Raw genomic sequence first — 15,378 nt, 5'->3', positions numbered from 1 at the left:
CCTAGGATTTTGTTTTTTATGCACCCCGTCTGAGAATTAACAAGCGAATTTTGGCACTGTGTATGGGAAATCATGAATTGTACATGAGAAGGAGGAAACCTGATACAATTGAAGTGCAACAGATGAAGGCCCAAGCTAGAGAAGAGAAACATCAGAAACAATTGGAAAGGTAATTAAAAAACTTCCATGAAACAGAAAAAAAATTCTACCTTTCTAAGAAGTCATAGAATATAGTATATCTTAGAATTCTAGAAAAGAGAGAACTGCTTTTCTTTCTGCACTGTGTAAGCTGGTTTGTGAATTGGCATGGCTCCCCTGTCTTAATATAAAAGCGTATCTTTTTTAAGCTTCCAGCACAGTAATAGTAGTTGTACTTTTGTTCCTGTTATGTATTTTGTGGAAGTCTTACCTCTCTGTTGCTTGATTCATAGTGAGTTTTATACTCTATGAGTGAACCCTTTAAGCAAGTTCAGTGAAGAATGTCCTGGCTTACCTTTAATGTATTTAAAAAGTACTGTTGCTATTTCTAGCCCAGGTGAAACATAATGCCTAAAATGCAGATATAATTCTAGATTTACCTGACTGAACCATAACCAAGGTTGATTATCAGTCCTCTTTATAAATTGTTCTTCTCTACAGTATTTTAAAGCAGAAAAAGGATTAGAAGTATTTAAAATTGTCCTTCCTGCTTGCTGAGTAAACTGAAAAATTGGCTACCTGCACCCAAAGAGTGTCATTTAATATGTTGGAGAGTAAAAAAAAACCTTTTCACTATTTTTTTTCAGAGCACAGTTAGAAAATGAGAAGAAAAAAAGGGAGATAGCAGAAAAGGAAAAGGAAAGAATAGAGCGTGAAAAGGAGGAATTAATGGAGCGCTTAAGACAAATTGAGGAGCAAACAATGAAAGCTCAGAAAGGTGAGGTCATAGATTTCTTAAATCTAGTGACAGTGTTTAGTTTAGCTGGGTACTTCAATTCCACAATTCTTTTTCTGTGTCAAAGGTGTGTTTTGGTACTTTGGTGGGGGGTTGGGGGGGGCTAAGTTTATTTTACTAAGAGCGGCAAGAATTTAGTGGTGTTCTATTTGTTATGAGAGATACTCTTTTTCAGTGTTTAAATGACTGAGTTCTTTTGTCTGCATCTTTTTAGTATAAAACTAATTTCTAATGTAGCAAAAGTTTTGATTTAGTAAAAAAAAAATTAATGCATACACACTTCAACTCAGAATTATGAAATGCTCAAAGTGCTGAACACCTGGAGTTGAAGGGAGCAGGGAAATTAGAGGGGAAGATTCAAAGTACTTTCTCTAGGATTTTGTTGAATTTAGCTTTTCATCTGGAAATTCCTTGTTCCTCCTCCTTTCCTATTCCCTTGTAAGATTTGAGAAATTGTCAGACATGAGTGACAAAACATGTTGTTTCACCAATCACAGTTCTTTGTGTTTATTCACCCCGCAGAGTCCCTACCTCCGTGATTTCCAGTCCCTCTTCTCAATGTTCTTTTTTTTTTTTTTCCCTGCTTCAGGTGTGGTTCACATTCATAAAAGTTTTGTCGCTCCTTTCTTTTCCTAACCCTTGGTTTCAAGCATCATAGAGAGAATCTCTTATTAACTCTATGCAGATAAATTGCATATGCCTGGCACTGCTCTCCAGCTGTACACCTGTATTTTTCAGTCTTTCAATGCAGAACAGGTTGGATACATCCAGACAAGTAACACTCTAATTGTGCTGTGGAATTGTTTAGGGAGAGCTATTTTGCCCAGGACAGGACAGTGTCAGAGTAATTCTGGAGGTTTGACAACACACATTTTCTCATAACTTTGTGAGCAATATAGCCTAATTTCTGATGCAATACAAAATGTTCATGTGTTGCTGATCTTTTTAGCCTTCTATGCACACATGGCAAAGTCTTTATATAAATGGTCTGTGTTAGTTTTGTGTTCTCCATCTTCATAGGAAGATTTGTTTGAGGAGTGTTTTGAAATAGTTTTGTTTTATTAAATTTCCAGGTACTGGATTTGTAGAACCCCACATACTTGTGATGCTGTTAATTTAATTTTATAACTGTAGTAGTAGGCCTGGGAAACCAACTGAAGAATAATGGTCACGTTACTGTGTAACACTAGAAGTACAAAGATGAAGCATGTGTCAGCATATCTGGAGAGGTGCTTTTATAGTATTAAAGCTTATGGTGAAGGCAAATGGATTGTTGGAAAAAAAGAATAGTTCTTTAGCTTTTCTATTGGAGGAGTCTATGAAAGCTCTGCCTAGCCAAGATCATAGCAGAAATCTTATTAGAACCAGCAAAGAACTTTAGAAAGACTTTTTTTCATAGTCGCCTAGTTTTTCTCATTGGGGAGCAGTATAATTTTGTCTGTGTAAATGTAACCTTGCAGTACTTCTAGATTATTACTTCTTCCTATTTCACTTAAGGGTTCCGTCCTTTAGATTTCAATATTTTGCTATGCACGCAGCTGGACAGCTATTATCTCTCCCTTGATTTAAAATTTTCCTCCTCTGATATACAAAGAATTTTTCTGACCCTTCCAGTGAGTCTTAAGTCATTTTGCTGGAGGCATGTGCTTAAATTTTCACCTGCAATTAAGGAATCTGTCAGGCATTTCAATATGAAGAGGTTTTTTGCTTTCTTTAAGAGAGTGATTAAATGTACATGAAGTATCCTCACGGTAGGAGCACGTGCATGTATATGTACCTGTATTTAAGTTTTTACTTTTATCAGTGGAGTGACACTTTTCTGAAACACTAGGCTGTCAGAAATGTCAGGTGAGATGAAGTACATCCAAAGAATATCTTAAAGTGGGAGAGAAACCAGACATGGAACGGAGCTCTGGGTAACGTGCTCAACAGCTTTTCTTAGCTTGAGATGGTCTTGTAAATCTTGGTTAGTGTTCTAGGTTACTTTATTTCGGGCATATTACAGCTGGTATCTGTGATACATTGGAGGAAGAGCTAGGTGGTGATACCTTGTCTGCAAACCTTCCTCTTGGCAGAGCTAGAGGAGCAGACCCGAAAGGCTCTAGAACTGGATCAAGAACGGAAGCGTGCAAAAGAGGAAGCAGAACGCCTGGAAAAAGAGCGTCGAGCAGCTGAAGTAGCCAAAGCTGCTCTAGCCAAGCAGGCAGCTGATCAAATGAAGAACCAGGAGCAGCTAGTAAGAAACTTTATTATTTTCTTCAAAATAGGATTAAGATTGGAAAAGACAGTTGAAAATTTTGCCTTTACCCTTGATTATGTCAAATGAGGAAGTACATTGAAACACAAAAGTACTTGGGATACTGTTACAGAGTGTTGTGGGAACTGTTTTAGAAAACTGTGGTAGACTTGCCACTACGTTGCAAGGCAAAAATAAAACTCTGGATCTGTAGGAGATGAAAAGATGACCAACCACATTTCAGAGTGACAACACTTATTACATTCTCTTTCTAATAGTCTTAGGCTTATCCAGTTGAGAACCAGAGTAGCTTCCTTCTGCAGCCCTTTGGGAAGCTTGTTCTTTGAGGCAGGTTTGTTCTGAAGCTTGATGGTGATGGTGGAGAGTTGGTGACACTGGGATTTGTTGAGTTATTTTTGTTGCTTTTCCTCTCCTGTTGCCAGTATTTGCAGTGTCTTCTCACATTTTGTTAGACTACTTGTAATTCAAGATTTGTGCATAATAATCAAGAAAGGCGTGAAAATAGAAGAAATTATTTCTCAACTATAAATGAGCTCTTGATCTTCTGTAAACTTGGCACATAATTCTGATGGCAAGATTTAGTTTAATAGTACTGAGGTTATGATCCAGAATCATAATCTTAATGGTGGGACCATTAAAGTTGTATTAGACTAAAACAGCCTGAAATGCTGGTTTGTAATGACAGCTTGCTGTTTCCCAGCAAGCTTTGGAAGTGCAGAAGAGAAATATTTTTTTTCCTGGATGTATCTCTGTTAGGCAAGAGTACTCCAATTCATTCCCTCTGTCATGTGCACTTAAAATTTCTATTTTTCACAGAGAAGTGGTGGATGATAACTAACTTTTCAAGCTGGATCATAGCAAAGGCTCTGCTTTCTTCTACTGCAAAGCCAGACTGATACCAAATTAAAACTTCTTCCTTGTTCTTTTGTTTGTTTCAGGCAGCAGAAATTGCTGAATTCACAGCCAAGATTGCACTTCTAGAGGAGGCCAAGAAAAAGAAAGAAGAGGAAGCTTCAGAATGGCAGCACAAAGTAATGAACCCATGCTGTGTGAAGTCAGAACTTCAAAAGGGCTAAGGGAAATGAGTGCGGAAATCTCACTAGAAGTCCATGGGGTCAAATCTCTCCCTTTCTGTTAGGCTTCAGAAAAGTCTTTCTTAAAGGTTTTTGTCCTCCAGTCTACTGAAGCCAGCCCATGCTTCTGTTTAACTCATTTCTTGATATTACATAGTCAAGAAGGGGGGGCAGACTCATTACAAAGGTATGGTCAAAGATTAGAAATTGCTTCCTTTTGTGTGATGGTGAAATAGATTGGAGCTTTGTGTTAGAAAGGAAAACACCTCAGGAGGTGTGTAAAATCATGAGGTTTGATGGAAAGCTGAACCAGAACAGTTAACAAAGGCACGTGAAATGCAGCTGGGCAAAATTTTAAAGCAAAATAGTATCTCTTCATAAAATCTGTAATCAGCTATGGAATGTGAGTAGTTGCTGTGCGTGAGTTCCAAGAGGGTTTGAACAAATTTTCATAAGTTCTGTTTAAGTATGAAATTTGAAGTCATCACCTTTGATCTAGGAAATTCCTGAGTCTTAAATTTCAGGAGGCTAGGAAAGTTGGAAAATAATTGGTATGGTTGCTCTATTCCTTCGCTCTTCTCTTGTCTACTGCTGGAAATAGCTGGACCCCCTAGTACAGCTTATTTTGAGTCATGTCTGGTTTTTACTGTGTCTCTATTTGAAACAGTTTTCAGTGTGTAAGCTTGTCATTGTCATGTCAGTCATAAAGAACAGTTTCATGTGTCTGAGAACATCTCAAATTTTTATTTTCCTGACTCTTGATAAATCATTTAAAAAGACACTAAGTGCTATTTACTGTATTTAGGCTTTTGCAGCCCAAGAGGACTTGGAAAAGACCAAAGAAGAACTGAAATCTGTGATGTCTGCTCCTCCTCCACCTCCCCCCCCACCAGTTATTCCTCCAACAGAGAATGAACACGATGAACATGATGAGAACAATGCTGAAGCCAGTGCAGAACTGTCTTCTGATGGTGTCATGAATCACAGGAGTGAGGAAGAACGGGTAACAGAAACACAGAAAAATGAACGTGTTAAGAAACAGCTCCAGGTAATGAAGATTCATAGTTGTATCAGCACAATTCAGGCTTTGGGGTTTCATCCTCCTTTTGTGAGAAATTTCACTGATGTTATGGTCTGCCAAGGAAACAGCTTCTTTATCATTTGATAGGTTTACTACCAGTTTACCAACCAATATCATTCACAGTGTTCTAGAAATGGAGTATATAGCAAAATTGTGCTTTATAGCTTTAAAGTGTAACTATGCTGTTGCATTAGCCAGTAAATGTTTCTAATAATTATATAGTTTCCAGAACTCTGCATGTTAAAACATACTGCTTTCATTTTTCAATACCAAAACTAATTAAGTGGTATGAACAGATGCTTGCTTGGTAGTATTTATGTTTGTTTGTAGTCACTCATAGCTGTTGTAAATGCGAAAACTCAAATTACACCCATTTTGGATTATTTATTTCCCTAAAACTGAGCAATTCCTCCCAGGCTAAATCTTATTCCTTGAAGCATAATCATCTATAGTACTGGTAGCCCTTTTCCTGGTTACAAGATGTTTATATGGGAAGAAAACAGAAGAAAAGGAAAGCTGCTACTTTGTCTGGCAGCATTGTCTTGGTAGCATGCATGTGTAGTATTCTTGCTTGGTCAGTCACTGACCAGATGAGGGAGATAAGTCTTTAGTTACAGAAAAATTTAAAAATAAGGTGATTTTCCTGCTTTATCCTGCTGGTTCCCTTCTTCTTGGATTTTATGGTGTATGAGGCTTTTTTTAAATATAGTTTGATGTTTACACTCATGTAAGGAAAGAATCCTATGCTCTCCTTATCTTTCCTTCTACATTCCTTCTGATAGACCTCACAACTTGAGTTACTGAGGAGCACAACAAGCATTCCATAGGTTGGCATTCAAGAAATTCTTATCCAGATTGCAGAATAGTTATTATGAGAAACTCCAGAACTGTTAAAGGATTAGTCAAAGCACTTAAATTCAAATATTTTATTCAACAGGCTTTAAGTTCAGAGTTGGCTCAAGCCAGAGATGAAACCAAGAAAACACAAAATGATGTCCTTCATGCTGAGAATGTAAAAGCAGGCCGCGATAAGTACAAGACTCTCCGGCAAATCCGACAAGGCAATACAAAGCAGCGTATTGATGAGTTTGAAGCAATGTGAGAGCTGGTATTTTGCATATATGTTCCTCGTAAAGCTGAACCACCAACAGAGAAAAAAAGCAGGCCTTTGCAGATTTGATGGATTGCACCCCACTTTGCCAAAGCACTTAATACCAGGTTGACTACAGTGACTAGAAGACAAATTTAGGGGAAGCTATTCAACAGTAAGGCAGTCTGTTAACCCTAGGTTTTGGGTGGGGGAGGGTGTGGAGGTTAAGAGCAGGTTTTTCCCTATTGTGTTTTCAGTTTCATTGTTTGTTTGGGTTCCCACCCCCCCCGCCCCCCCCCCCGCCTTTGGAAACAGTGAAGTATTTAATGACTGACAAGTGTATATATTGCTTAAACATTAAGAAATAGAGAGAAGAATGGAACTGTACCTAAACTGGATAGGTCCTATTTCAGTATGAAGTTTGAAATTGGTTTTCAATGTAGCTACTCCATTAAGAGTTTAACACTTTCAGTTTTGGTTGTTTTTTTCTTGCTTTGTTTTGGGGGTTTTTGTGTTTGTTTGTTTTTTTTTTTTCCCAAGTGAAATTCTTTGGTGTTTCATGTCCTGTCATCATTGATGGTTTTCTTTGCCTACCTGTTCACAAAGGTCTGGATGGCAGGTGGTAGTTCCAGGAAATGTTTTTAAGTGGAACACTACCTGTGGGCAGCACATGGCTGCTGATAGGCTTGAGTAAATATTACTTTTCCTAGCTGATTCTTTTAGATGTGCAAAATGTTCCAATGGATCAAAGAGGGAAAAAAATAAACAAAGCTTAATGTGCTATTTGCTTGTAATTATTTTATTTGCAGTAGGGAGACCTGGACCTTTCTGGCAAGGGAGCATATGAAAACATCAGTCCCAGGAAGGGGACAGTATCCTACCTCACTACTATGTACATGATGACTGGTCCTTCAAACACCATGAAAATAACTGTTTAAATTTACTGTCACTACACAGTAACATCAAAGATTGCTAGGAGACCTTACTCCTATAATTTTATTTTACTTTATTATGGATTTATAATGTTAAGTACTGTCTAACTGCCTTCTGTTGAGTTTAAATTGTAAAAGCATCTGGTGTATTTTAAAGCTGTAACCTGTCACTGGTATACTATATTCTGGGAGGGGTGTAGAATGTGTGTGTCAGTCAGTTTGGGTTTCAAATACAAAATGAAATTTCCCAGAATCGGAGTAAAAGTGTTTGTAGCTTCAGTTTTCAGTGAAGCTAGTATTGTAATTGTCATATCTGATGTCAGATTATTAAGTCCTTTCCCTCTTGAAAAGGAAACCTGCTCTTTTAAGAAATTTGCTTAGAAATTGAACTTTAGTAATAACTTTACAGTTAATGTGGACTTCAGTTATTCCCTTTGTTAGAGTACCCTAGTAAATATTGACAGTGGAAGAACCTCGGTTTCTCTGAGGATGGTTCAGCTTTTTTTCTGTTTGATATTATGCACTCATAAATTTACACTCATCTATTAAAATTTGCCATTTTATTAAACATTTTTTTCATGCACAATAGGTCTAAATTTCTCATGAACAGTCCGACTAAGTTTGTTTTTTTTATTTTGCGGAGTAAAAGTTTGGCTATGTGGGGTGACATCATGAAAATTAAATAAAGATGCATTAATATATTTTTGGTTTGTGGGGCTAAACATATCTGCTTGACCTTGAAGACTGATGTGCAGATGCTGTGCACATGCTTTAAAATGCTGCTTGGTGGAAGTTGGTGTTTCAACTTGCAGTGCATTGTAAGAACAGTTTTTGTTTCACAGGCTTCATACACTGAAGCTTAAGCAAATTTCTCAAGTATTTGAACAGTTTGGCATGGCAGGTGAAATACTGTGCTTCCAGTGAGTTTTCATTTTTCCCTGGAAAGTGTGCACTAACACTGATCCATCAGTTTCAGTGTTTGGAGAAAACACCAGTAAAGATTGTTGTTCATAAATCTACAACATGTAGAGTAAGACTGAACGGATTCGATCCATTTATAAAGCTGTGTGATTTTTTTTTTTTTTTTTTAATTCAAACAACCAGGAACAACCATTTGTAATACAGGTTTTCACAATCAACAAAGTGGTAATAGCTGCTGTCACCAGCAGTTGGGAACACTTACTGGTGCAGAAATACTAAGAATACATCTAATGATTACTCAGTGAAGTAATTTACCACATGCTTTTTCCTTTAGCATCATGTTTTGTGTTGTACAATTAAGCTACAATTACATCTACTATTTTGGATAACATTCATTGGTTAACAATAAAGAGATACAGTTAATTTCTCTGAGGTCCACTGTTGTTATTTAATGCCCTTTTTTTTCTGACCACTTTACTGAGCACAGTCCAATAGCTTCTCTTTCCAGAGCAGTGTAGAAATTTTGATCTTTTTGTTTCACACTCTGGTCAGAATGAAATTTTAAAAAATCAAATTGTACCCCTAGAGAATGGTATATTATAAGTTAGGAGGAAGCATTGGTGTTTGTCGATTCAAAACAGGATGTGAATCATCAGAGCAAATTTGCTCTCTTGAGAACAGAGGGTAATTTGGCCATAGAAGAGCTCTGTGGGTAATGTAAGAACTTTCAATCACTGCCTACATATTGCTTAGCCCCAGGTTAAGTGAAGTTTAGTTTAATGGGTCAATATCTTAATTATTGTTAAACCTTGGTCTCTTTGTTTTTTGTTGTTTTTTTTTTCTTTTTTTTTTTTCTTTTGATACTGTGCCTTATAGTATACAGTGCTGTCAAACACATGCATGGCCATGTGCTTTAAACAATGGCAAGTTAATGGGCTTTTTCATTTCTCTAATACACTTGATAAAGACAGGAACAGTCCCATGTAGATAGGTGTACAAATAATCTGCTAAAATGTTCTCGCATGAATTAGACCTCTCAGGTGCCATTCCATTCTCTCTTGAATTTGTTTGGCCTTGCACTCAGTGCAAGCACATGACCCTATTTATTGCTCCATAGGGCAGAATTGCCATGAGGAATTAAAACTTGGTGCTTGTAAACATGCATATTTCTAGTTTGATACTTCCCTCTTGTTGGGGCCCCTGCTGCTAAAGCCTTAGCTCTGAGGTTTCTCACTTGTAGAGAGGTTACAGAGCTTCTGCATAGGTATGTGGCTTCCCAGCAGTGTGGTTGAAAGGGGAGGCAAGTGTTTTGAAAGATTATTTTTCAAAAATATGCTCTTGAGTTGGAGAGAAAAAGATGCAAAATAGAGCCACTATTTACAGACTATTACAATCAAACAGAATGCTTCATTGTGCAAGAAGATGTTCTGTCTTCTTGAAGTAGTCTGTTCTACAAATCCAAACCTACATCTTCTGTCACTTGTACCAGTTTGGAAAGCATTATAGTGCTTTTGCGTTTTTCTTAAAACATGTTCTTTAGGGTTTTTCTATTTACCTACTTTGAGCACCTCTGAGGAAAAAAGAATTTTGTTCTAAATGAGGTATTTCAAACTTCTGAATAAAAAGTACCACAAATATTTTCTCTAAATTTTTAAAGAAAATCTGGAGATTAAAATAATTAATTAAACCGTTTTGCTTTTGAAGAGGAACTTTTATGCAAGCATTTTCCATGTCTGTTTACTTGTGGATAATCTAAAAAGTTGTTCTGCCCAAGACGTCAGGGTTTTTAACAATGATGATGTATCTAAGTGGGCTGAGGTATTTGATCCTGGTGTTTGTAAATATATTTAGAGTAAAAGTGGCAACATGAAATTGAAAGCTTCCTTACAAAAGAGTAAAGTTCACTTATTAATAGAAGTTGTCTCATACACATAATTCAGTTTTTCTTGGCTGGGAGATAAGATTTGCCTGGAAAATGTATTACATGTCAATGTGTCAGCATACAAACTGTGGTTATTTCTTTGACCCCCTTGGGGCATGTTCCACTGTTTGTGCTTGTAGGTGGAGGGTACCTGCTTCCCAGTGGGAATGCTCTGCTGCCTGGCTGGCTGAGGAGGTGCTTCTGGCTGGTGGCCATGGGCACCTGCCCAGCACTGTGTCCCACTGCTCCGTTCCCAAGCAGCACAGTCCAGTGCCTTTCCTCCCCGCAAATTGGTCTGCAGGCAGGGGAGTTCTGCCTGGCTGCTCCTTCTCCCACTTTGGGGGCCCAGTCAGCAGCAAGGGGCAACTTAAAGCTGAAGGGCTGGTGTGATGGTAGAGGGCTCAGTGAGGGGAGAGAACCCCCAATGCAAATGTGCACTAGATGCCCTTACTGGCTCATTTATTTACTTGTGTGGAGGACTCCTTTTCAGTATAGTCCTATGGCAGGTGTGTGACCAATAATCTGCTTAGCAAATTTAGCAGTCAATTTCTGGAGTAAGTTGTACTTTTCATTTCACTAAGCTGAGTCTTGATCCATAGGTATAGGCCAGTTGCCTAATTTTGTTTTGATTCATGGAGTTTGTCACTTGTGTTCGCTTTACTGTCTGAGTTGATGAACTGCCACTTTGGAGTGCTATTAAAGAAGCTTTGCTTTGCTTGGCTTTTTTTTTTTTTTTTTTTTTTCCTTCCACCCAAGAGATTGCTGCCATATCAAATGTGTATGTTTTGTTCAGTGTGAATGAAGTGGACTCACCAGGCCCAAAAGACTTTCTCACCAAGCTATCAAAATTTCTTCAGAAGGGATCACAATACTTGCAGCAGTACCTCAGGAAGAGACAGATTATGCCCACATCGCTCACAGTTTAGGGAAAGACAAAGTTAGCAGGAGGAAACAGAGCATTTTGAATTGCTGGTATTCCATGAGGTGTCTATATTGGCTTTTGTAAATAATATGTCAAGAGTGTTTCTGTTCACAGCAGTAGGCTTTAGGCAGCAGAAGAAACAAGGGGAGATGGAAGTGCACATCAAAGGAGGCGGCCTGCTTGGTGCAAGTGTTCCTAATGCACGAGTGCATAAGAGTTAATGTTTCCTGTGGTCTGGATAAGTGGATCAGGTGAAAAGAGATCAAGCTCAGAGGTAGGACAATTGCACTGCTTTTTGTGCTTATTTGTTTTTCTTTTGTGTGTTTTTTTTTTGTTTTTGTTTTTTTTTTGTTTCTTGGTTTGCTTTTAAGGTACCTTATTTACAGAGGAGGAGTTGCCATTATTTGAAGACTTTCAGAAAGCCTCCTGCCCAGCACTAAAAGGTCTTGGAGTTCTTAAGGCCACATGCTCCCAGCCTGGCCTCTGTGTTACAGTTATAACTTCCTCTGCAGTGTGGTAGTTTTGCCCCAGCACGTTTCTGCAGGGCCAGGAGCTGTGCACATGCAGGGTTCTGCTGCCCCACTGCTTGGTGAAGCAACACGAAACCCATGTGTGCCCCTGTGAAACAGTAATCGCTCCACAGCCCTGCGGCTGCCTGCGCTCAGCTCAGTGGGATCTTGTATCCACAGCTCCCTACAGCCTCAGCTTTCACGCCTCTTATTCACCCTCCTTTTCTTCTCTAAACTTGATACAGTATTTAACTTCTTCATCTGTGGCTTCAGTAACGTTCTGCTAAACTAAGCTTATGGTGAATGGTTGACTACTGTGTCAAATGCTTTCTTAGAATATATCAATGAGCCACACTTTTATTCAAATAGCACTTCTGATTAATTAATAATCTCTGTGGATATGGTAATTGCAGTTGTGTTGCCAGAAAGATTCATTTGCATTGAGACTGAGGTGCAAAACTTTTCTGCCAAGTGCATTTCAGTCTTCAGCAAAGCTGAGAAATAACATCCAGAATACACAGATGAGTGGATCCTGATCACGACTGCCTTTCTTGCTGGGAACAAATTCATTTACATCCAAGTGAGCAGGTTCAGTTTGAGATTCAGGTAACCTTGTTCACACATCAGAAAAAACTCTAAAAAATTTAAGAAATCTTCACACCATTAATCAGCACTCCACTGTTTTGTTTCATGTCCTTGATAGTGTTTCTTAAGTTTAATTCACCTTTTGAATTCTTGGATCTCTTCTCTTGTCAACAGTGTTTTGGGCATCTGTCTCACTGCTCAGTGCCAGTTGTACTTTTCCATACCATTTGGAAATGCAGCTCTTTCTCCTTTTGCATTTGGGATCTTAGTGTTGTTTTCAGCAAAGCCAGTGAACTCATCATCTTCAAATTTAGAACTATTACTGCTGCTTCTCAAAATAGTCTTTGGATTAATTTTGCATGCATGTTCACTTACCAGACATGCATGGCATATGCCACCTTATAGCATAAATAATTGTATTGACTAGTTAATAATTGCTGGTAGCTTTCTGGAGAAAATGTCAGAAAACAAATATGTTAATGTAGAATCTGAATCATGGTGTTTATACCCATGAGGTTCAGCTTTGAGCCTAGCTCTGCTCACATGCACAAGGGATTATGTAGGAGAGAGAGAAATTCTGTGCTTTCTGTGCTATGTAGCACAGAAAGAAATTTCTGTGCTATGTAGCTCATCTGGCTGTCTGGACTAGGCAGGAGAAGGCATTGGAGCAGGTGGTTATTCCTGCTCAAACAGCAGAGCTGTCAGGTACAACTGCCTGGTGCTGCAGCTTTGCTTTTCTGCACAACAGGTGTCCTGGATGTAAAAATAAAAAAAGAAAAAAGAAGCAGCCATGAAATAGTTGGCTTTTCCTGTGGAGTCCTAAATAAGGCTTATTTATTGTTATATTCCTGTCTGGCTTGAACCTTCTCTGCTTCTCTGCAGGTCACTCTTGTAAAAGCTGAACTCCTCTATAGCATAGGCACAGATACCTGAGAGCAGGAGTCAGGGATCCCATGGTTCTTCAGCCTGCCCTGTTGTCCTGATTTAGGGCAAATTTGGGAGAAAACCTCCCAAGGGGTTCCTCTAGAAAGCAAATAGTGGCCCCTCCCCCAGCTGGTTTGGGGAAATATTTCCTTGGAGAAAAGTGGAAAAAACTGTTTATTTAACAGGCAAAGCACTCGCCAGCACAAAAATAAAAAAGAACAGTATTAAACAATAAAACCTCTTGCCACTCCAAAGAGATGACAAACTCAGAATGTCCCCTTTGTGGGCTGTAGCTCACTAGCTAAAACTAACTAAAAAGCAAAAGGAGAGCTCTGTCCTGCTGTCTGTCCATCTGTCTGCAGACAATCCAGTCCAGGATCAGGAATGTGGAGTGAGTGCAGCTTCTGCAAACAAACTGCACACTTCTTCTCTCCCCCCGCTTCACTCTCAGAACAGCCTTAAAGGTGCACAACTTATTTCTGGGCCAAACAGACAAGTGGGGATACGAGCATCATAAAGTCACCCCAGGACACCTCTCTGTAAAAAACAGTGGCAGGTGTGGGGGAAAAATACCTGTCTCTATTCCTTGTAATAGAGGGCCACGAAAAAAGAAATTCTGGAATTCTACTTCTTTCTAACAGTGGCTTCTGTATGCTTTGGGATGATCCTTTCATATGTGCTTCTCCCTGTCTTCTTTGAACTGGTTCTTGCATCTTGCTTCTCTTTGCTGCTTTACTGCTTGGCTTTGGTTTTGGTTTGGGCTTGTCTTTGTTATGTTGTTTTCTTTTTCTTCTTGCTAACGTGTCATGTCTTTTATTTCATCTGAAGAACAGATTTCAGTTTACATCACTGACAGTTTCAATGCAATTAAATAACTTTGTTTCAATATGAGAATGCAAATTAAGATAGGTATGGAAGATGTTGCATAATTATGAATTCAAAAACATTGTGAGGGTAAGTTTAAGCTTGCAGTCCTAGCAAAAAAATAGGGTGCACTGAGCTAACTAATTAGACCTAAGGTGTAAAATAGAGGCAGACAGCTAGGTATGACAAGGTAGACTTCTCAAACTAAATTCATGATAGAAAAGTACTTTGGTAAAACTCATATGGTTTTTTATTTATTTGCACTTGCTGGATTATTTTGAGAGCACTGGAGAAGAAAATATTGCATCTTTCTTGAGTCATATTTCACTTAATTGCTTCTGTTGTGTCTTGTTTTATTCCACCAATTTAAGAGTAAAAATGCTTTTTTTTTCCTCTCCAGCAATTTGGTAAAATTATATTTTGCCTATGACACTGAAATTATCTTTGCAATCTGGAGCTTAATGGAAGAAACTATTTTCTGAGGGAGAGGTATCATGATTTGTTTTGTGTTTACTGAGCTTGATAATTTATATATGTACATGCACATATATATATTTAAAAATATATAGATAGCATGGTTAAACTGGAGATTTCTAATATAGCTTGTGGCATCAGGCCTTGTAATGGTTGTATTAAAGTGAGTGAAATGTAGCAGTTGCTACTTATAGGAACTTCAGTCTTGAATAGCTTTAAAAATTAGACTTTTAAAAACTGTGTTTAAAATACAATTTTAAAAATATCACATCAGACAGAGTGAATATGATTCAGTTCTGTTCTTGATCTCAAATCAATCTACTTATCTGCATGTTTGATTTTAGCCACCTGTGAAGGCCAGCTGTTCTGGGGATCTCTTGGTACCAGGAAACATCTCACTGGTTTCAGTGGTGCCTTCCCAGCCTATGGTTTCACTCACTGACAGAAACCTGTTTCTTCTCCCCACCCATGTCCAGGAATTGCTGTCAGACTTTTAAAGCACCAGTCTTAACCACATGCCTTATTTGCTTATGGTCAAGCCCTGGAAGTTCTTGCTGACTTTCTGTGCCAGAAAATGATCTGTGAGGGAAACAGTCTGTGGTATAGAATTTTGATGTTCCTACAGGTTATATACTGTACCTGCACTCATAAATGAAAAAAAAAAATCCTATTTAAGGCTTCTTTGTTTTGAATAGATGCTTATTCTCCATTCTTACTAATATCAAAGAAAATTTGGTTATTTACTGTTTTTCCTGATTAATTTTGAAGAGTATTATGATATATTGCTACTTACAGCTGAAGTGTTTCTTGCTCTAAAACAACCAGAATGAGATATTCGCAACAAAGGAAGGTTCACATAGAAAGGCTGAATATAAAATACTGGTTATTCTT

General features: G+C 38.2%; 1 protein-coding gene across 3 annotated transcripts in view; it reads left to right on the top strand.

Annotated features, from left to right (window-relative positions):
- RDX (radixin) overlaps window positions 1-15,378 on the top strand; it is a 44,596-nt gene that overhangs the window by 27,682 nt on the left and 1,536 nt on the right. Inside the window, exons 9-15 of one of the 3 annotated variants that reach the window (XR_010026725.1) lie at window positions 6-169; window positions 786-916; window positions 3,010-3,170; window positions 4,130-4,222; window positions 5,070-5,312; window positions 6,283-6,443; window positions 11,249-11,405. Coding sequence is in view for 2 of the 3 variants with exons in the window: in XM_063148982.1 (XP_063005052.1) it covers window positions 6-169; window positions 786-916; window positions 3,010-3,170; window positions 4,130-4,222; window positions 5,070-5,312; window positions 6,283-6,447 (957 nt within the window). In the remaining variant the exon portion in view is untranslated. Of the gene's footprint in view, window positions 1-5; window positions 170-785; window positions 917-3,009; window positions 3,171-4,129; window positions 4,223-5,069; window positions 5,313-6,282; window positions 8,716-11,248; window positions 11,406-15,378 lie in introns of those variants that run through there. The other 2 variants (XM_063148981.1, XM_063148982.1) reach the window with 2 other exon arrangements.

This window comes from Melospiza melodia, chromosome 2 (genome assembly GCF_035770615.1).
Source record: "Melospiza melodia melodia isolate bMelMel2 chromosome 2, bMelMel2.pri, whole genome shotgun sequence".
In the NCBI taxonomy this organism is placed as follows: Eukaryota; Metazoa; Chordata; class Aves; order Passeriformes; family Passerellidae; genus Melospiza; species Melospiza melodia.
Note: the sequence above shows the minus strand (reverse complement) of the source record. Positions and strands in the feature narration are given on the sequence as shown.